This window comes from Diadema setosum, chromosome 22, assembly GCF_964275005.1.
Source record: "Diadema setosum chromosome 22, eeDiaSeto1, whole genome shotgun sequence".
Classification (NCBI taxonomy): Eukaryota; Metazoa; Echinodermata; class Echinoidea; order Diadematoida; family Diadematidae; genus Diadema; species Diadema setosum.
Window position 1 is genome coordinate 28,112,472 of NC_092706.1, and position 21,629 is coordinate 28,134,100.

The 21,629-nt window shown below is 37.9% G+C and overlaps 1 protein-coding gene across 1 annotated transcript in view; it reads left to right on the top strand.

The window, feature by feature from the left end:
- The window catches only part of LOC140245020 (alpha-1,6-mannosylglycoprotein 6-beta-N-acetylglucosaminyltransferase A-like), a 106,018-nt gene extending 95,044 nt beyond the window's left edge, over window positions 1-10,974 (top strand). Inside the window, exons 14-18 of the mRNA XM_072324610.1 lie at window positions 1,189-1,335; window positions 2,799-2,990; window positions 7,246-7,345; window positions 8,557-8,614; window positions 10,716-10,974. Coding sequence (XP_072180711.1) covers window positions 1,189-1,335; window positions 2,799-2,990; window positions 7,246-7,345; window positions 8,557-8,614; window positions 10,716-10,926 — 708 coding nt within the window. The 3' untranslated portion in view covers window positions 10,927-10,974. The remainder of the gene's footprint in view (window positions 1-1,188; window positions 1,336-2,798; window positions 2,991-7,245; window positions 7,346-8,556; window positions 8,615-10,715) is intronic.
- The last annotated feature ends 10,655 nt before the right edge of the window (window positions 10,975-21,629 follow it).

Genomic DNA, 21,629 nt, shown 5'->3' on the forward strand with positions numbered 1-21,629 from the left:
TTGCTACAACATGCATTTCTCATAGACCTCTGCCCGAGTATACTTGTGACTCGTCCTCAACGGGTTAAGTTTCTTTTGTCACAACTGCTGTGGTAGGATTGTTTCTCAACCCCAAAATTACTTGTACACCTTACCTCACTATCAACATTCCATCCATACTCATGTCAGGTGTAATACTGTAGCTGCTGAATGTTTTTAGGTGTGTGTTTTTTTTTTTTGGGGGGGGGGGGATGGGTTGAAGTTTTTGCACTGTTGTTTGTACACTTCACCACTCAGAGGGAATGATACCAGTTGCATTATAAGAATTTAATTCAAATTCTGTTTCCATAATGATTGTATATAGTATCAAATTTTAAAGTTTATTATGTCTTCAAGAAAAAAATATGTGTATTGGCCACTACCACATACAGTATACAGATTACTTGAAAAGGTGATGTGGTCAACTCACAAATATCACATTGAATCTGTACACCAATCTTCACTCAATTTCAGTATCAAAGTAAAATCATATAGGAAAAAACATTTTTCTTTGCAGCGATCTTGTATTTCATTCATTGCTGTGTGACGATGCGCTTGTACGGGGTGTATGTATCTCAGCGGTAATTGTTTCTTTGATTGCCTTGGGAGAGGAGGTTATATTTGTACCGTGTGTTATCGTCCCAAAATAGAATCATATCAATACTTGAGTATAAAAGCGATGAATCAGTTGTGAGGGCATAACACCATCACTTCTTTTAATTTGTGTACTTGTTGTTTTTGCTCTCTCTTTTTTTTTTTTTTTTTTTTTTTTTTTGGGGGGGGGGGTTAATACAATCTGTGAATGGTTGACTCTGTGCATGTCCTTATATGTACATGTATATCATGGGTTGATATGAGGAATAAGGTTTTGATGTATTTCTGCAAACTTCTAGGGTCAAGTTGTGCCTATAAAAACATAGTCTGTTCTTAAAAGTCTATGGGCTTTTCAGAATCGCATGGGAGGGCTTAACTATCTACGATGTATAGGACAAATGATATCATGCTGATTTTTATTTCTTTATATTTGTCTCTGTTTGTCTGCGTGCCATTTTCTAATGGGATTCACTTGTGCAAACAGAATCAATGTGGGCAAGCAAGAGGTGTTATTGAATGTAATTATCAGTCTTTTATTAAAATGCTCATACAATGTACACCTGTGTTCATCTGCAGCTGTTCATAGGTCTTGGTTTTCCCTACGAGGGTCCTGCGCCCCTTGAAGCCGTCGCCAACGGCTGTGCCTTCCTGAACCCCAAGTTCAACCCTCCCAAGAACTCCAAGAACACCAAATTTTTCCAGGGGAAGCCCACGGCCAGAAAGGTATGTCATGATTATCATGGTTCTCACAAAGTCCAAATGGCAATGATGCTAGTGACTGAAAAATAATGTACATATGTATGTTTGTTTGTATGTTGTTTTTTTATGTGTGTGTGCTCATGATTGTTGATAATGTCAGTGATAACACCCAAGTACGTACATGTACATGATTGTACAGTCAAAGTTGTCTCAGGGGCCACATGCTGTTTACAGCCACTGAAAAATCCCTCAGAGAAAAGCCATGTCTCAAACCCTGTGTAGAGTGGCCATCTGTCTATTAAACATGGCCAGTGGCCACCGATTTTGCTTCCTCTTGTACAGTTGTCGATTTCAATACAACTTGTATGTGCATAGCAGTTACAGAGCCATATGGAGCCACAGCTAGGTCGATACTTAGTGTGTTTTTCTGCTTTGCAGCTTTGCCGGTCATGGCAAGGCCAATAGTTCAGTGATCATTCAGGCATAGTTAAATCAGGGCTCTACACTAACGGTGGCCCGGTGGCCTGGGGCCACCAAAAATGAAAGTCGGGCCACCAAATTTCAAAAAATGGCAAATTTGGTGGCCCGCCTCGGGCCACCAAAATTTTTTGAAAAGTGTCATTTATTTATGTTAAGATGTTGCAACCCATGTGCCTGTCAATTTATACTTAGTCTTAGTCCACCATTCAGTAGTTAAATTTGTTTAAAGGATGGATGAAACGGACTGAATGAGTGCCTGAGGGTGAGTGTTGCGAGTTTGTTGAGGTTTATTTATGAGTAGATATGTCCAGCTTCCAATTTTAACTATGATAAAACTTAAATATTTGACTCATCAAAAAAAAAAACCAGGAATTTTAATGTTTTTTATTGTTTTTGGGGGGCCACCAAATTTTTCTCTCGGGCCACCAAAAATTTGAAACTGATGATTTTGGTGGCCCCATTGGGCCACCAAATAAAAAAGTTAGTGTGGAGCCCTGGTTAAATGCATTTGTGAAAAGCTCGCCTGGTGTACTGATGCTATGGTGCCATAACGTGATCAATAACAGCATTATTCAATGCATGGAACATGCTCAAAACAGTTTTTTAAGCTTGATCTCTGAATGATAGGCCTGAGAGTATCAAAAGAAAGATTTAAATGATATTATGGATTGTGAAAAGAAAAATCAATTGTATCTGGAGGTGTGGTACATGTGCATCTTCTGTAGCTATACAATGAAGATCAAATATTAAACCAAAAAAGATTTATAAAGATAAAGATAATCATTTTGGAAGTTGGGCTGAAGAAAAGCTTTTCAGCAGTGCATGAGTTAGCATATACAAAATAATGGCCAGCTGGATGAATGGTACATTTGTAGTGTAAATCTGATTGTCTTGTCAGCTATTTGTTCTTTTCAGCAGTCAATAGTTCTATAATAGTTGGAGAGACTTCAACCACTGTGACACTTGATAGTCATTCTGCTTTGCAAACTCTTTGTTTTTGTCTTCAGTTGACATCCCAGCATCCGTACGCCGAGGTCTTCATTGGCGCGCCCCACGTGTGGACGGTGGACGTCCAGAGCACCGAGCTGGACAAGACCCTCCAGACCATAGCTGACCTGGACAGTGTGACGCCCTACCTGCCCTTTGAGTTTACCTGCCATGGCATGCTGGAAAGAGTCAGTGTGTACATCCAGAAACAGGTGAGGGGTCGCTTAGACTTGCCCCCATGTTCCTTCAACACTGACAATAAATCATATGTGACCCGCTACAACAAAAGGATCCTAAAGTAGCTGACAGCTGAGCCGAGAAAATCAAGTTTGAAGTCACATCGTCAAAATTGGTCAAAACAATCAGATTTCTGTTTTTGGCATAATTGTGTAGGCTCATGTTTTGTCTATCATCTGCCAACATTGCGAAGCTTAATGATCAAATGAAAGGCAAGAAATCAGCATTTCTCAGGGCCATGATTTTCCGACTTTCAAAGTAACAGAAACGTGTTCGAAGTTTTGGATTTAGCGCCGCAGCTACACTCCGCCCCTAGCAACGAGTGAGTTATCTTATTGGTCAGTGCATGGCATCCTGGTTACTGATTGGTCATGTGTAGACTGCTGGCGCTAAGCTTGAATGAACATCGCGGAGGTCGCTAGGAGTATACCTTGTATTGTCAAGCGGTGAAAAGTGTCTTGCCTCCCCTTGATCATGATAGCGTCGGAGGGAAAACTCTGAAGGCGTTTTTCTAGAAACTCTGATTTCCTCAGCCACTTGACATGCTCTAGTAAAATCATTGATATCTCCGCAACCAAGTACTTTTATGAGTTGTGCTATATATGAAATTAAAGTAGAAGAGTAAGGGAATAATATCACGCCATTTTCAGAAAGTTGGCCTTCCCCGACTTTTGGATCCTTTTGTTGTAGCGGGTCACATATATGGAGGTTAAAGATAGCACCGTATACGCCACATATTTTGCTAGGTGTTTATTTTCACAAAAGTTTACGAGTCAGGTGCTATTGGCAAATTCAGACACACACAAAAATATTGACTCTGATCCTGACATGAATGTGACGTGCACGCATACAGTTCTCCGTTCAGTACTGTACAAATGTACTTCACGATCGCGAATTTAAACCACTCACAAAATTGTCTGAAAGTCCCAATTTGTGAAAATTTAGACTGGCTGTTAAAATATATGGCATATACAGTATGCCCCTTTTGCAAAGGTCACAAAATTTTGCATGGTTGAAGAATAATGTCTCCCAACAGCGTGTATGAAATCTTACGGTCGAGTACACCTTGAGGACGTGTGGCGAGTTTACATTGTGTACATGGGCAAGTGTTTGTGGGAAATGCGTGTTGTAGCAAAATCAGCCCGTCCTCAATGGGTTAAAGTTTGTATAAAAAAAAAGAAATGAAAAACTAACCAATGTCACTCGAGAATTTGTACTCGAGAATTTGTACTTAGAATAACTGTTGGATTCTCAAATTACGAATAATGGACAAACGTTTTGTAATCCTAAAGATGTAGCATGTTGTTTTAATGAGTACTTTGTTAATGTAGGTCCTAGTCAGGCTTCTAAGATTGATCATACACAGACAGATTTCTCGCAGTATTTGGGCACGTCAAACGATAATTCATTATTTTTCAAACCAACAGATTTTAGTGAGATCCTTGATATTGTGCATTCCCTAAAATCAAGTCATACATGTGGTCATGATGAAATGAGCACGTCTCTTTTAAAACAAATTGTTGGGAGTATACTGACACCTTTAGTACATATTTGTAATTTGTCGTTGTCAACTGGTGTATTTCCGAACGCATGTAAAATTGCAAAAGTTATTCCAATATACAAAAAAGATGACTCTTCTTTTGTTTCGAATTACCGACCTATCTCTATTCTTCCTAGTCTTTCTAAAGTCATAGAAAGACTCGTTTATAACAGACTGTATGATTTTTTGTTACAAAATGATGTACTGAACCAAGACCAATATGGTTTCAGGAAATTTCAGTCTACTGATATGGCACTCGCCCAGTTGTATGACAGAGTGTCGACTGCCTTAGCTGAACAAAAACATGTTATTGGTGTGTTCATGGACCTAAGCAAGGCATTCAACACTCTTGACCACACTATCCTTTTACGCAAATTACATTGTTATTCTTCTAAGTTACTGCAATATATTCTGTTCGCTGATGACACCAATGTATTTTGTTCCAATTCTGATTTTCAGTCGCTTTTAAGAACTCTTAATACTGAATTGCCGAAATTATCTACATGGTTTAAGAGCAATAGATTGTCACTCAACTTAAAAAAGACAAATTTTATTTATTTTCACAATAAGAAGCATAAGAATGAAATGCACCATTTGAATATTATGGTGGATGGTATATTATTGGAACAAAAAGAAAGTGTCAAATTCCTTGGAATATATATCAATGAAAATTTGAAATGGAATGCTCATGTGCAATATATCTCAGATAAAGTGTCTCGTAACGTTGGTATACTCTGTAAGCTTAAGTATTATGTCCCAAAGAATATTTTATTTATGCTTTATAATTCCTTGGATATTATCGAACATCTCATATTGTAACATTGTTTGGGCAACTGCGAAAAGTCACATTGACAGTATATTGCTTCTGCAAAAGAAAGCTATACGTATATGCACCAATTCAGGTTATCGGGACCATTCAGATCCTTTGTTCGTAGAATTAAAAACACTAAAGGTAAATGATATTAATTTTTTGCAAAATTCACTTTTTATGTTTCGTTTGTATAACGGTCAGTTGCCATCTTCTTTTTTCTCATTATTTCATTTAAACAAGGATATACATTCTTATCCCACAAGGCAATCTGATAAATTTCATCTACAAAATCCTAAAACGGTGATGGCTCTGAAGTCTATCAGACACACTGGACCTGATATTTGGAACTCTCTTCCTTCAGAAATTCGAACTTTAAAGTTTATGTATTCTTTCAAGAAAGCTGTAAAGACAATGCTGCTCTCTGGATATCAGTGATCTTATAATGTCATTGCAATTGTATTGTATATGAAATTCCCTCGTGGAATTATCGTTGTTCTGAATTTATTGCGTAATGTTATGTAACCGACCATGACCTGTAACTGTTCACCTGTACCTCGGTGAGAAAATACTTTGCCATGCTTTGCTCTTCAGAGATCCAGGTGTTCTAACTTTGTGTAATAGTGAAAGCAGACAGACCTCTCCTCTCTCCTTTCTCCTATCCCTATCTCTATGCAAGTCATCCCTTCCATATTTTCCTATATGTTATGTATTATGTACGAGGGCTGCATGCAAATCAAGCAATGCTTAAGCTGTAGCCCTTCTGCGTTATTCATTGCATCACTGTTCTGTTGGACATTTATGTACAGGCAATGAAGAAATGTATTGCTGTATATTCTGAAGGTAATGAAAAAACTCATTTTGTCAGCAATTAGTGTTCATGTATATCCATTTATATGTATGGTACCATTAATGTATATGATATATGTTTATGTATCTGCATGAGCAATGATATAATGCAGGAACCAATAAAATCAAATCAAATCAAATTTTTTGTTGGTGGAGGGGATACCAGTTGGTTCAGTGAAACTCTATAGAATCCATTTCCACTTCATCATAAACAAGTTTAAAGTTTTATTGTTCTGTAAGAAAGGTCTGAATTTCTTACCTCTGCAATATGCTTGCATATGAAAGGAACCAAATTTTAGGTTTGCAAAACTTGAACTTTGAGGTTCTGTTTAAGTTGAGAACATCCAATCTGACGACTTATATGTTAGTTTGAAAGGTAATGATCTCCTCTTTCACCATTTGACCCAAGATGGAGCAAATCATTTTCTGATTAATTCTTGTGGTGGGTTTTCCAACGCAGGGTCACATATTTTATCCATAATCCTAGAAACCACCACACACAACAAGATCCAACCGGTCCCACAACTCTGGAGGCAAGCCAGGTCTCAGGGCCAGTCATGTGGCTAAACACCGCACACTATGCAATCAGACCACACCCCTTCCCAGCTGCCATTTTTTAGTCTATCTTTAGTAAACATATATCCACAATGTAGAGGTGTTGATTGTAAATACACTGTGTGAAACTGGGTTTCGGAGGTTTTTTGTGCTCGTTGGTGTTTTTTGGTTTTTTGGTTTGTTTGTTTGTTTGTTTTCAGTAATGCAATCAACAACAAAAAAAAAAAATGTTTCATCAAGTGTACAACTGTACCAATCTGGCTCAGTGTTCCCCCTCATGGGCTTTGAGACACTTCTTGGACAGAGTTTGACATGAAAGAAAGATGTTATTCAGAGGGGTGAAGGTTCAGGTGTGAGTTTCTTCACTTTGGAGGCATGCCAGGTCCCAGGACAAATTTAATTTGTAGAGGGAAACAAAGTGAAGAAACTCACATCTGAGAGTTTGATATGTTCCTCATTTTCTGATTTATCTCGACAGGAGTTTTGCTCAGGGTCGAGGCAATGGCCTCCTCTCTCTCAGCTGAAGGTGAAGGTGTCGGACATCGGTCAGTCGTGCAAGGAGAGATGCATGCAGGATGGTAAGTTGAAAGGCTCGTATGAGCCGTCTGCTGCAGTATTTTCAAGAAAGTACATTGTAAGTCCAAGAGATAGAGTTCCAACTACGTACATTGTAGCTGTGGTTATTCAATGAGCAGTCATGGTTAAAGGTCCTGTTTACCATTGGGAGCAGTGATTTAAAAAAATGTTCAAGATATCACATTTGATGCATATGTGTAGGTCAGTTGTATCACAAAAACATCCTACTGTGTAGAAATCGTGTAGTAAAGCCTGAAATATACAAGATATTTTTTCTCCATTTAACATACCTGTAACTGTTTACGGTTTAGTCTAGAAATTGTTCACATTTTGTATATTTAACCATATTTAACATTAATTATATTGATTCAAATTTTTACGGTGGTTGTTTCAATCCCTAATTCACATTTTAGAACTATTTTGAAGCATTAAACTTGTTTTTTGTTTCATCTGCAAATGGTAAACTATGCCCTTGGGGATGATCACCAGTGATCCCATTTATTCCTGGAGGATCTGTGAGGATACCTCATTACTAGAATGTCATTATTACCTCGGCCAAGGGAGGAGGTTATGTTTTCATTACCGTTGGTTTGTTTGTCTGTGTGCAAAATAACTCTAAAAGTTGTGAACGGATTTCGATGAAATTTACAGAAAAGGTGGAGAATGACGTAAGGTACAGATTATTAAATTTTGGTAGTGATCCATGAATTTTTGTCAATTTTCATGAAGGATTCTCGATATTTTGGCAGGTAGGGTCAGTGAACTTGGGAGTTCACGCTGCGTATTTTTAAGGTTTTCATACATGCACTAAAGTGCGTGCTCTAGTTTCTGCTAGGGTGAGGCGCACGCTGCGACGCTGAGGGTTGATGACGTAACAAAAGGCTTCTATATTGGGAATTCGAGCGATTTTCAGCGTGCATACGTACGGGTGGAAATCACTGATCTCGATGGAAAAACAAGATCATTGGTGGAAATGAGCTGCTTTGCTAATAACGGATTTTCGATATAACAGAAGAAAACTGCCGGTTCTGAGCACTTCGTTATAATGGGAGTCCACTGTATTTGTAAAATGTAACTGTTGTAGTACTCACACTGAATAGAAGGTATACATAATGATAGAGAATGGGTGAAAATGCTTATTTATCTCACTTGAGATCTAACTCATGATAATTGTGATGCAAGCATCAACGGTCTTTTGTATCTCTCCTTTCAGATCTTATATGTGAACCAGCTTTCTTCAAGCAGATTGATAATGTCGAGAGAATAGAAAAGTAAGTGGATCCAAAAGGGTCATGTAGAGGTCAAGCTCATTTAGTGTATACGCCAAATATTTTGCAAGTTTTTATTTTTGCGAAGTTTGCGAGTCAGGTGCCATTCGCGAGAGTTTAAATATAGACACACGAAAGTATTGACCATGATCCCGATCAATATGAACGTGACCACGAATACATTTGTCCATTCAGTACTGTATTCTACGGTTGCGAATTTAACCACTCATGAAATTGTCAGGAAATCCTGATTCGCAAAAATTTAGACTCGCTAAACATATGGCATATGCAGTATCCAGTTTTCAGGATTTGACATAGATTGCACACTTGTAGATACATGAATGGTATGCAGCAAGATTTGTTGTGCTCATGATTTCACACTGTAGTCAACAAAAATTGAGACGTCGCACTCACCATCATTGGTGTAAAATCATTTCTGTAGAAATCTCAGTATTTTCTTATTCTCATTTTTTTTTTCAGAACACAGAAAATTTCAAGTAACTTTTGCTGGAGTCATTTCTATGGTACCTGAGCTTGACATTGTGTACTTCTCTCTGTGTAGAAATCAAGAGGATATATTTGCAATGCTTTTTAAGGAAATTTATCCCAATCCTAAAAAAAAAAAAATAATAATGATATAAATAGAGTGCTCCAGGTAAAACATTGTAAAGACAAGATTACATGGACAGGCCATGAAACGGTTTTGCTGTTGCCTTGACAAGTCCATCAGCATTATGTCTGTTGAATGTGGACAATAAATGTATTGGAATGTGTTGTTCATGTCATTTGAAAGTTATACCCTTTATGTTGTATTATAGAATGCTGAAACAATACCCTTTATGTTGTATTATAGAATGCTGAAACAGATCGTAATCAAATGATAAGTTGAGAACGTACATGTGACCAGGCATTTATTTTGCCTAACACATAATTTTGCTTATGACCGGTCATTAGTAAAATATGCTGACTGGCTACTGGTCATTAGCACTTTCGTGTCGTGATGCATGATAGGCCTATGTGAATGGCTACCATACATGTATTTTTTTTTTCAACAGCAAAGATCTGCTTCATCATTTTATAAAACAAATAATACACATGGTTTTGTTGAGGCATTTAATAGTATAGTTACCCACACTCGGTGCCTTCAGGAAAGTCCAAACACCCTTGTCTGTACCATTGCCTTGGGCATGTTAGACTGTTTGGAGGTAATATCTTGATTTTGATCTTGATTGTGATGTCATTGATGTACAAATGCCTGGTGTGACTACTGTACGAGCTGAAATTTTTGCGTACAGATATTTTCGCGAATTGCTACTAGGAGAACATTTTCACGAGTTGTTAATTTCGCGGTTGCGAGGTCTAACTCTGCTTATCTGTTCGCACGTTGTTATTTTCGCGTGTTGTTATTTTCGCGGTTCAAAGGCGATTCGCGAAATTCGCGAAAATAAAACCACCGCGAAAATTTCAGCTCGTACAGTATCCTGTACATTTAGGTAGCAATGCATAAGTTGGAGGCATATCTTATTCAAACTTAATATTTTCAAGGAGATCTTTAAATTTTTGGATTGTGAGAGCTTCCCTTACTTTATCTGGGAGGTCATTCCACTTGGGAAATGTCCTTGAGTAGAGAGACTGCCAGTAGCACCTCTTATTTGGTCTTATATGGTCATACACAAACTTCTTGGAAGAGTGCCTTGTGGTTGGTTTTCTCTGAGTTGAACTGGTACTTTGAAGATGTTCAGTGTTACTAGGGGTGAGGACTCGAGTGTGGGTAATTCTTGATAATACCCTCACTGATGTGTAATATTTTGTATAATAGTTAATACTAATCATGACACAGCAAGAGACAAAGAGGTTATTGCAGGTGTATCCATTAAGCGTTTCTGTGCCAGGGACTCTGGACAGTGTGTGCAATGCCATGGCCAGGGGTGGGGAGGGTTTTTGCCAGTTGGCACTTAGCCCGTTGGGGACGAGTCACGAGTATGCTCGGGCAGGGGTCTATGGGAAATGCGTGTTGTAGCAAAATCAGCCCATCCTCAATGGGTTAAGTACACAAAGGGTTAATTTCATCGTCTCACTTTTCTCTCTCGTCTGTTCCCATCAGTGCTACCACCAAGAAGTGCGGCTCCTCATCTCTGGCGGAAGACGTCTACCCTCCAGCTCTGGAGTCCACTCTCCTCTCCACAAGATGCTACACTCAAGCACACCATCTCCTATACAGCTGTGCAGGGGGCGGGACCAACCACAGGCGGGTGTGCCCCTGCCGGGATTACATCCGGGGACAAGTGGCCCTGTGCAAACATTGTAGAGACTAAAAGAGTAGAAGACAAAAATGAAGTGATGCCGTTTGGGCAATTGTGGAGACTTCCAAAGTGATAACAAGATGAGAGGAATATTATGAGGTGCCCAGGATGTGATGGGAAGAGATGGAGATAATTGAGACGGGGAGATGATACAGAGATGAGACCGCTGTGATGCAGAATGAAGACCGGTAGAAGGCCACGCCCAGCCTAGCGCGAGGTTCGACGTTGAGCGGCAAATGCAAGATGGGAAAGTTTTTCTGCATCCCGTCACTGACACGAACAGCAGAAGGAGCAGCTGTGTGTGGGACCATGCGGCAAAGAAGCCACGCGATTCAAATGTGAGACAAGAACAGAGGTCTAGGGTTCTGCTGCATTATGTGATGATAAAGTGCAAAAAAGGGAAAAAACAAATCTGGGCTTTCATAAGTGATGTAAGTACAAGGATGAGAGAACAGGGAAAGACTGCAATTTTAGTGTACGAGACGAAGTGAGACGCTCGAATGGAAGTATTATGTGTAGGAAATACGAAATATGACTTGTAGAGCAGGAAAGGGTCTATGGGAGGGATGACAAAACCTGCTGCATACACCTGTTGTTAAAGCTGACAGAGATTTTCTGGTTGGAAGTAGTTGCCACTATTTCTCTGCACACCGGGAGCAAGACCTTTCCTCCTGGCTTACACCATCAGATGTGAATATGTCAGCACGAACTTCATGTCTCGTTATGGCCATACCTCAATTTGTTTTGTTTTTTTTGTTTTGTTTTTTTATACCACTGTGATCGTAGTGTATGTATATTTCTGCAATCTATATTGGTTCGATTAGTTGTGAGCTGGAACCTTCTTCAGTGTAAAAGAGGCAAGCATAGAACCTTGTTTGACATTCAGTATAAGGCTTGAGCAGTGAACAGTATTAGCAATCGAATTCTGAATCTTTTTTTTTAGTTTATGTCAATGACATGATATGGGTTACAGATTGCCAAAGGTTTCTGTCACTTTGCTGTCTGAAATATGCTAGGTCCAACGTAGCAAGGTGCAGGTTATCGTACGGATGGAAAGAGGTTATGACGTGGGGGACATCACAGTCATTTGAATATTGCACTTTGCATTGTGAATGGTCAGGCTGTAGTGACCACCTATTGATGAGAACAAAGACAACTGACCACACTAGTATTAAAGGGACATATTGAAGTGTCTTGCTGTGAGACAGGGGAGCAGATAACACAAATGCCTCAGATATCCAGTCACTATCAAAAAATCCGAGTGAAAAACAATGCCAAGTTCAAAGTAAAAAAAATAAATAGATAAAAGATACCTCATTAAAGTTTACGTTTTCTAACTTTCAATACCTTCCTTTAATGATATGGCTGATATGAACCATCGTGGCAAGCAAGTACCAGAAATTCAGAATATAGATAAAGAATGAAGAAGAATGAAGAAAAAGAAGAAGAAGAAGAAGAACTCTGAGAGTGTTAAGGTTTTCTTTTTGCACACAGCACGTTAAACAGATGCAAATAATAATTGAACAGGCAGCTGTCTGATGACAAGACCAACAGGTTGCAAATTAGAAAAGTGGCAGTGATTTACAGTCAGTCTGGCACTTTATTTATATCTTGAATTTTGTTTTGTTCCCTTTTACTATTCTCCCAATTATTTGTCATATTTGAGAGGTTTGTGAGTGTAATGTATGTTTGATTTTTACCCTGTAATGTACAGCTGTTGGTACTGGTACTTAATGAAATATTAGATCATTTTCCATCATTTTCTATTTCCATTTGCCATAAGAATCTACAAAAGGTGAAAGGGACCAATTCATAGAGTGAGTGATCAGCACTTTGAAGGAGGAGGTGATAGGAATTTTTATCCTCCCCATTTACATGAGGTATCTGTCCCAAAGTTGGACTTGAGAAGTTTTAAACAAACTTTATAATGCCCCCCCCCCCCCCATGCAAGTTTTCCTCATGAGCATACAAACCCAGTATCCAAGAGTTGTTATCCAAGTGCAATCATGTGTTTGCTGTAAAGGCATGCTTTCAGTGAATATCCAGATGTTCTTGTCTTCTTCTGTTTTTTTTTTTTTTTTCCAGCCATGTATGATGCATTCAATATTCACCAGCACAGCTTTTGCATTCCTCTTCTGCCTATGTACAGTGACAGTTCATAGCTTTTCAAATGTTCTTCTGCTGTTTTGTATGATCCAAGACAAAATAATTGCCAAAGGTAGATCTAGAAGCATTCACCATGCGCAAACCCCCACAGGGCAATGATGTGGGGACATCATAGAGAGGTACTGAGAAGAATGTCTGAGAGGGCGAATAAGTTGTCGTCTTGTTTGGAGACGTCTTGGACGTCATCCTGGGGTCGCCTTCTTGATGAGAGCGCAGGCCCCATCTTGTTCTTCCGAGTCACATCTTTTTCACGGCGACTGATCAGTCACGGCAGTCGTGGCAGTTGTGGCGCCTTCTCCTCCATAGATATTAGTCCTTTGCGCTGTAGAACTGGGCACGTATCCTTTGGAGAAAGAAAAATAAAAAGATCACTTGACAAGGATCATGACCTAGCTCGCTGCCAAAAACTGAGCACTTGTTCTTAATCCTGCAACAGATGTACTGTATCCTAGCTTCCTTGCAAGTGTAGCTTCATGGTGTTTTTTTTTTTTTCCACAACTTGCATTGCTGTAACAAAAATGCTAATCCTCTCTCAGTCATACATGTATATCTTTGAGGCTTGCTGAATATGACATTGATGTACAGAGAACAAGAAGAATCTATTTATGTATAATTCTAATTCTGATGATGTAACTTTATGCAACACTTAGTTCAGGGGTATCTACTTACAATTTTGTGAATTCTTTCAAAGAGTAGTTCTAGAGGAGTCAGTAGGGTTGAGAGAAAGAGTTTTTAGTGTTTTTTTATTCAATCAGTATTGTCCAAATTCCGTTCAGCTTGCCGTCCTTGTCTGTGAAGGAAAACAAATAACAAAAAGTAGATATTAGGAAGGAATGTAATGACAAATTAAGTGTAAAGGTAAATGGAAATTTACCTTTACAAGTGTGAGGGTAATGGAAATGGTATTCTGTTAACCCATTAGTCACTGAAACGCCCAAAACCACCTGTCCAATTAATCCCTAGAATTCCTGAAAGCGCCTGTCGTTTTTTTTTTTTTTTTTTGTATTGTTTTATGCTTTACAATTTCCTTGTTTTTATATAGAATATGTAATAATGTAATTTTTAAAAAAATGTCAAAGGTCAGCAAATGTACACTGTACAATGTCAGAATTACCTCTGTGATGCACCATTCTCTTGGTAAAGTCTTAGGCTTTCAAATAAACATAACTTATGATAGACAAATATAAACATGCAGTGAGCTATTTCACATGATTTCAAAAGTTGCTGAAATGTGAGCAATATTGCTGTACCTTCCAGTAAACCATAGGCCATTATGTACAGAATCTTCAGTGGCTGAAGGGTTAATCACACATGGAGCTGACGAGTCATCCTAGAAATCTCCTCGAGCAATGTCGCCCTCTCTTGGTTGGTGCTTGTTACAGGCAGGCATCGTGGTAAAAATCAGTACTCCTCCTTTAACTTGTACTCCTTCATAGTTGATAATGTGTGTTTTCCCTATCCCGTAACCAACCTTGCTCAGTGTTTGGGAGACGGAATCCCAGACCATTTTTGAGAGGTACATGTATTTATTCCATCGTGTCGTTAGGATAAAATACAACCAGTAGTGAGTAAATATGTATTATATTACACGACAGCAGGAGTTGGTATAATTTCAAGGCACCTTGATTTAATTGGAAAATGACACCAAGATTTGTCTTTTTTTTTTATGAGTAAGGTTTCGTATCTGCCACCATGTGTAAGCTTGCATCAGTGGAGATAAAAAATGTGTACAGTTAGTGGCTGTTTTCATGTTCTGTGCTAGTACTAACACTGGTGTTATCTCCCAAACTGTGTTAGATTTCTGCTCCAACAACGATGGTCAGATTAATGCAAGCAATGCCAATCACAACTATCAATCCTCAACATCAGTGTTATCTCCCCACCACTGCTAAATCTGCCAGATTGTGCTGGACTTACACAACAAAAAAGGGTGATTGCATTTGGTTCAAGTCAAGTTAGGAGTGGCTCATTATAAACACTGGGGAAGACAATTAAAAATGCCAAGGAGTTCATTAAAGGTAGGGGATACCTTTTACAAACCTCCCAAAATGCAGCAAAACATTAAATATGAACCTCAGGGGACTTGTTTAGGCCACTGCTGAGAAATTTGGAAGTCAACAGTTATCTACAATTTGAATAATGCACAAAACTCAACTACCCAGTAGTTCTGTGTGTCAGCCACACTTAAGCCTTTTTGTTGCAGTCTTCTGTATTTTTTTTATCTATAAACACAAATCTAAAAGTATAAGAGCTGATGTAATAACATATAGAGTGTGTGGCAAGAATGTATATACACTGAGTAGAAATGATTGGAAGTTTTGATGAACTTTCTTCACAAAATATACATGATGGACACACATGCTGTGCATGGGTCTGCAAAGGTAGCCTAGTAATGTACTGGAATTTACGGTGAGCCTCGAAAAAAATTCAATTCAAAATCTAACGGTCAATAAAAATGTACTTAATGTTACCTTCCACTTTCAATACTTTATGGGAGTTTCTAAAATGATACTCTCTTCAACATACCACTGTATTTATACAACTCTTCATTTAAGGCATGCAAATGGGATTCCCTACCTTTAAATCTTCAAAATACAACTATCTTTAATAATTTCACTTTCCCGACTCAAATTTATGCTGCCATTAGAGTGCTTGTGTATGTTCCACAGCCAATTCTGCACAGCTATGCACTTGATACTTGCTGTATGTGTTGACAACATCTTAAATGAATAGCGACACTAACAGCAACACTGAACCCGAAATGATATAATTATAATCCCAGGGTCTCATGTTAGCCAATAGAGATAAAACCTGTAAATTGCCATAACAAATAGTGGATCTCAGTTCAGCTGATGGCAGTCAACACTAAGCCTAACACTAAAAGTGTAGCTACTGGAACTACATTACATCATTATTTTTGACATCAACTTGCTAACACTGGCTGATTTCTTTTTTGGGATTACTGCTGGTGCTCGGTGTTGAGATAGCCCTAACACCAGTGCTGGCACAGAACTTGAAGCCACCCACTGTGACTAGTGTTTGGTGTATTGTGTAACATGGGTGTGGATTTCCTTCAGCATGTGTGTGTTGCAATAGAATTGTGTGTGAATCGAATGTCTGATAAAAGGGGTTGAAGTTGACACTGGTGTACCATCATCAAATGTGTGTAGAGTATGCTTACTCCTCTTTCCACGGCTCTCCGTGTTAACTTTACCATCAGTCAGATATGTAACTATCTTTTTGCAACACTGCAGCAACTGTTAGTAAGTCAAACCACTAGGGAAGAATTGCAGGTGCTCTGGGGGTTTGATTAGTTTAGTCTGATACAAAGAATGTGTGATATAGTGGGTATTTTTATACACTATTCCATTATTTCACCATCTGTGCAAGCTTTATATGTCTTATGACTGAATTGTGTATATTGCACACACGCAGATATTTTGGTTTCTTGTCCTATACCTCTTTTTAAAGTCGTAGCTTTCATTTTGGCATAAAGAGGATAGGAAAACTGAATTTGATAGTAATTGTTCATAAACTCTGCTCTGAGTGAATTAGCATTAATTGGGAGAGGACAATAAGTCTTGTGGAAGATTACAGTATGTATTGCTAATTAAAGAATGGTTTTAAATTTAGTACAGGTTTGTGGGAACAGTACCATTATTTTGATTGTGCAAGTATCAGTATGTAAGTTGTGAGCTGGTAAGGTCATTTCCTTAAAAGCGATGCTCTTTATTCCTGAACCGTGGGTAAATTTATGACATGTCTTGTAACTCTTCTTTGGCTGACAAAGAAAAAAAAAAAGAAGAAGGAATTGATCATGATAATTTTTTCATTGCAGGAGCTTTACACCCAGTAGTTTGTTAAAAACACCTTCTGCATGTTATACACAAATCAAAGGCTAGGTCGCTTTTGGTGTTTGCCGAGTGTATCACTGGTGTAGCACAAAAACACTGACAAGTATGTTAGAACATGTTACACTGGTCTGAAAGGCATGAAAGAAGCAGAGATTTCATCCTTATATGTCATAAAGTAATATGACACTTTCGTCAGGTCACCATTCCACACTTTGATTCTGACTTCCAAACAAACTTGGCAAAAAGTGCTTATGAGGTGGAAAGGTCAATGCACTGAGACTCTATCAGTCCCTAATACTTGGCGACAGCACCTGCAAAAACTGACATGCCCCACTGTTTGGAAATGAACATTTTTCTTGTTATGCGTTTGTGTTATTGTTGTAATGTTTATGTTTGGGTTAGTAGTTGTGTTTTAGCGATCTAATGATGAAAAATGTAAAGTGTCATGTATGGTGCAGACTCCTCACTCTTACTTTTACTTTTTGTTTTTGTTTGTTTTTTAGCCATGAATAAGTACACCTGGTCAGTGTATTGTTGTTTTACAAACAAGCAGATCCAATGTTCTTTCATGTACCCGCACTGTTGATATTATGCACTGGACTTATGTTGGGTTTTTGTAACTATTAATTAATCTAATGCTGTGATAACCATGCACACACCACTCATGACTGTAATGATCTCCAAACAATGAAAGGTTTTTATTTTTGTTTTGTTTTGGGGGGTTTTTTTGAAGGAGGAAGAGATATTGATTCGTTTGAAGACACTTAAAACATTTTCTGTACACAGTATGATTAGATTTTTATTTTTCTTTAAGAGTGATATGTCCTATGATTGTGGAAACTCTTAGGAAAGAGTTATTGATGTTGACTTGACAATTCTCTACCTCGGATCCAGTCAAGCTGGCCCACATCTACATCACCCAAAATGCATTCTACTCTGACTCGGTGTTAAATCTTGGCGCTGAGGATTGCAACATCCTAGTTCTTTCCATTGCTGAATTTTCTGTTACTCTTTAAATCCATTCATTAATTCCTGGAGAATTTTTGCTGCCGAAATTTTGTCCTTTGGTGTTCTTGCCGTCATAAAAGGTTCAATTCTGAATATTCTATGAATACATTTCAGAAAAATTCGATATTATAGGTTGTATCAATCTAATTTGCCCAAAATGAAAAAAAAAAAAAAGAAGCCAAGTCAAAGAATAAGTAACTAGCGTAAAAATGTGTTGCCAACAAAAAGATTATTCTTGCGATTTATAAGCTTTTGATCATTCTGTAAAGCTAGATACGTACCTAATGATATATAGCAAAATAGACCTCAGATTAGAGAGAAGGTTTCATTATACTGTAAGAAATATTAGCAATGAGTGATTACATTTGTAGATACATGTACAGCATCAAACCTCAGAAGAAGAGAAAAAAAAATCTGGTTACTTAGACTTTATCGGATAAATTAGCCCTCCAAAACCCAATTATTTGAAAATACCATACACATCTGATGCAGTGCCAATGCCAAAGTAGTAAGAAGATGAAAGGATTAGAAAGAAAATATATATTTATAGAATGAGCATATCTTTTTTTCCCCTCTTATTTGATGGTTTTGTTTCTAAATGTAACCTGGATGACTTAAGTTGTGTGAATTGCTGGGTACATAGGTGTTATATGTTTTGATACTCTGGTACATGTGCAACCGACATTAGACCCTGAAGTCTTACAAAATGAATTTGATTTAAATTTAAAGATGCAGTTGTCTGTCACTAGAGTAGAGTAGAGTAGATTTGGCACTCATAAGTTATTGAATGTAGTTAATTATCAAATTAAGTTATTGATTTCAGGTCATTTTTCATCTGAGTTTCTCCCATCAAAATTTGATTCCCCCGAAAGAGGTGTATGAGGCTTTATCAAATTTTGTTATCTGTGCAAGATGTTATACTTAATGTAACACTTTGTGAGACAACTTGAGTTCAGATCCGCTAGTCTGAAAAAAAAAAATGACTATTTATATGGTAAAGATGTTATGAACATGGTTGTGTACAAGTTCGTTGAATTTGGAAAACTCCTCACCCAAGTTTTATAGTGCCTTGTTTGTATATATTGCTGGATAAGGAGAATGGTATGATAATGTGTACAGACTTGAATTCTTGTCATTTAAAACCGGCAAGCCTGCTCTCCACCGTATTGTTTGTGTTGCCGTCAAAATGTGCAAATGTTGAGAAAAAAAAATATATATGTGTATTTTTGTTTTCCTATTTTTTAGACTGAATAAATCCCACACTTCTTCAGTTCTATGATGGATATCGATTTTTAGAGTAAATCACTTTATTGGCATGTGGCATGTGCATGTGTACGTGTGTGTGTGTGTGTAATGTATGTGAATGTGTGTGTGTTTATGTCTTTCTATGCAAACATATATCACATACACACATATATATAATACACTGTATTTATATATATATATACGATACAATATATAAAGTTTTGTCTCAAAATGAGTTAACTGAAACTCCATTATTGCAAACTTGAGATATATGCGATTAAATACAGAAAGGGGGAAAAGATTTATATTTTTTTTTTTCTATCAGAACTTCAAAAATATTACTTGTTCTATCCCATATCATGATACATGTATTGTCAAACTAGGATTGCCCAAAAACTATTATGGGACTTAAAAAGTAATTTCACCATGAAAAGAAAGTGTATTTCGCATGACGTCTGCCTCGGTATGTTTATCGCCATACCAAGATTTTGACGTCATTTCTTTTTTATGCCTCCGCCACGAAGTGGTGCCGGAGGCATTATGTTTTCGGGTTGTCCGTCCTTCTGTCCGTCCTTCATTCCGTCCGTCCGTCAGTAATGAATTTTGTGGACAGCGTAACTAAAAAAGCTTTTGAGGTATCCTAATGAAATTTGGCATGTATGTGTATTAGGGGGTAAAGTTTGCCTGTCAACTTTGAGTGCACATGCTCAAGGTCAAAGGTCAAAAGGTCATGGTCAAATGCTTAAAATTTCACTATTTCCCCCATATCTATGCAATTCCTGAAGGTATTTTCTTGAAACTTGGTGTATACATGTATTAACCAATTAAGATTCTCATGTGAAAGTTTGGGGTCATGAGGTCAAAGGTCAGAAGGTCAAGTAAAAATGTTAAAATTTCACTTTTTTCTCTGTGTCTTGGAAATTGTTCAAGGTTTCTTCATGGAACATAGTATATAATGCATGTACTGACTGGCAGTGATTATCTAGGGAGTCTGAGGTTCATGGGTTCAAAGGTCAGGGATCAAAGGTCAAGGGCAACACTTCAAAATTTTATTATTTCCCTCATATTTATGCAATGCCGGCAGGATTATTTTTTTTTAACTTAGTGTACATGCATGTATAACCCAATAGAGATTCTGTGGGAAGTTTGTGTTTTTGTTGGGTTTTTTTTTTTTTTTTTGCCAATAAGGTCAAGGGTCAAAAGGTCAAAGACCAAGTGAAAGTGCTGAACTTACTTCTTCCTCCATATCTCGGAAGTGGCTCAAGTTATCTTGAAACTTAGTACATATTTATGCATGTTCTGCCTGAGCCTGACAGTGATTCTCTTATGAATTTTACGGTCAAAGGCTAGATGAAAATGGTAACAATTTACTATTCAATACAGAAATTGCACTTTTTTGCCGTACCTTGAAATTACTCAGTACATAAACTTATTGAAGGGTCAAAGTCAAGTAAAAGTCCTTAAAATCCCTAAATACATGCTTTCATATTCATCCAATTAAACCTAGGTCAAGGAAAGTGAACATTCAACACATTTGTGACAAACATGTCATTTTAATATTTTGCCAATTTTGTGAAAATGTAATCACACATTGTCCCCATGTACTATAGACCTATCAAGAGAATCATGCAATATGGCCATAGTGACATTTATAGTTTTTTTCTTTTTCTTTTTCTTTTTTTTTTCGTGGACAATAACGAGATAATTAGGTATTAATATCTCGAGAAAGTGAATCGTAATCGTGATGAGGATACTAATAGTAGGCCTACCTTGGCGAACGTGACGCCTGTACCGACTGCAATGCCAGCGTCATGATTATACATCACTGTACTGCGCTCTTAGCATGCGCTGGCCTACTGCGCTGCGCCACATTATTTTGTGTAACTAGGCAATATGAGCAAATGTGGTATTAAAGTTGATACAATTTAGTTTTTATGCCTCCGCCACGTAGTGGTGCCGGAGGCATTATGTTTTCGGGTTGTCCGTCCGTCCGTCCGTACGTCTGTACGTCCGTACGTCCGTACGTCCGTCCGTACGTCCGTACGTACGTCCGTACGTACGTCCGTCCGCTTTCGTTTACGCGATAACTTGAGTAATATTTACTGGAATTTTACCAAACTTGGTCCAAGTATGAAGTATGATGGGGCAATGATTTGATTAGATTTTAGGTGAAATCGGCTAAAGGTCAAAGGTCAAGGTCAAATCATGAAATTTATCCGTTTATGCGATAACTCAAGACTGTATGGAGCAAATTTCACCAAACTTTGTTGGAGGATGATGTATGATGGGACAATTGCTTGATTAGGTTTTCAGTAAAAGCGGACCGAGGTCAAAGGTCAAAGATCAAGGTCAAATCCTAAAATTTATCTGTTTACGTGATAACTCAAAACTGGATGAAGCAGCTTTCACCAAACTTGGTCCAAGGATGATGTATGATGGGAC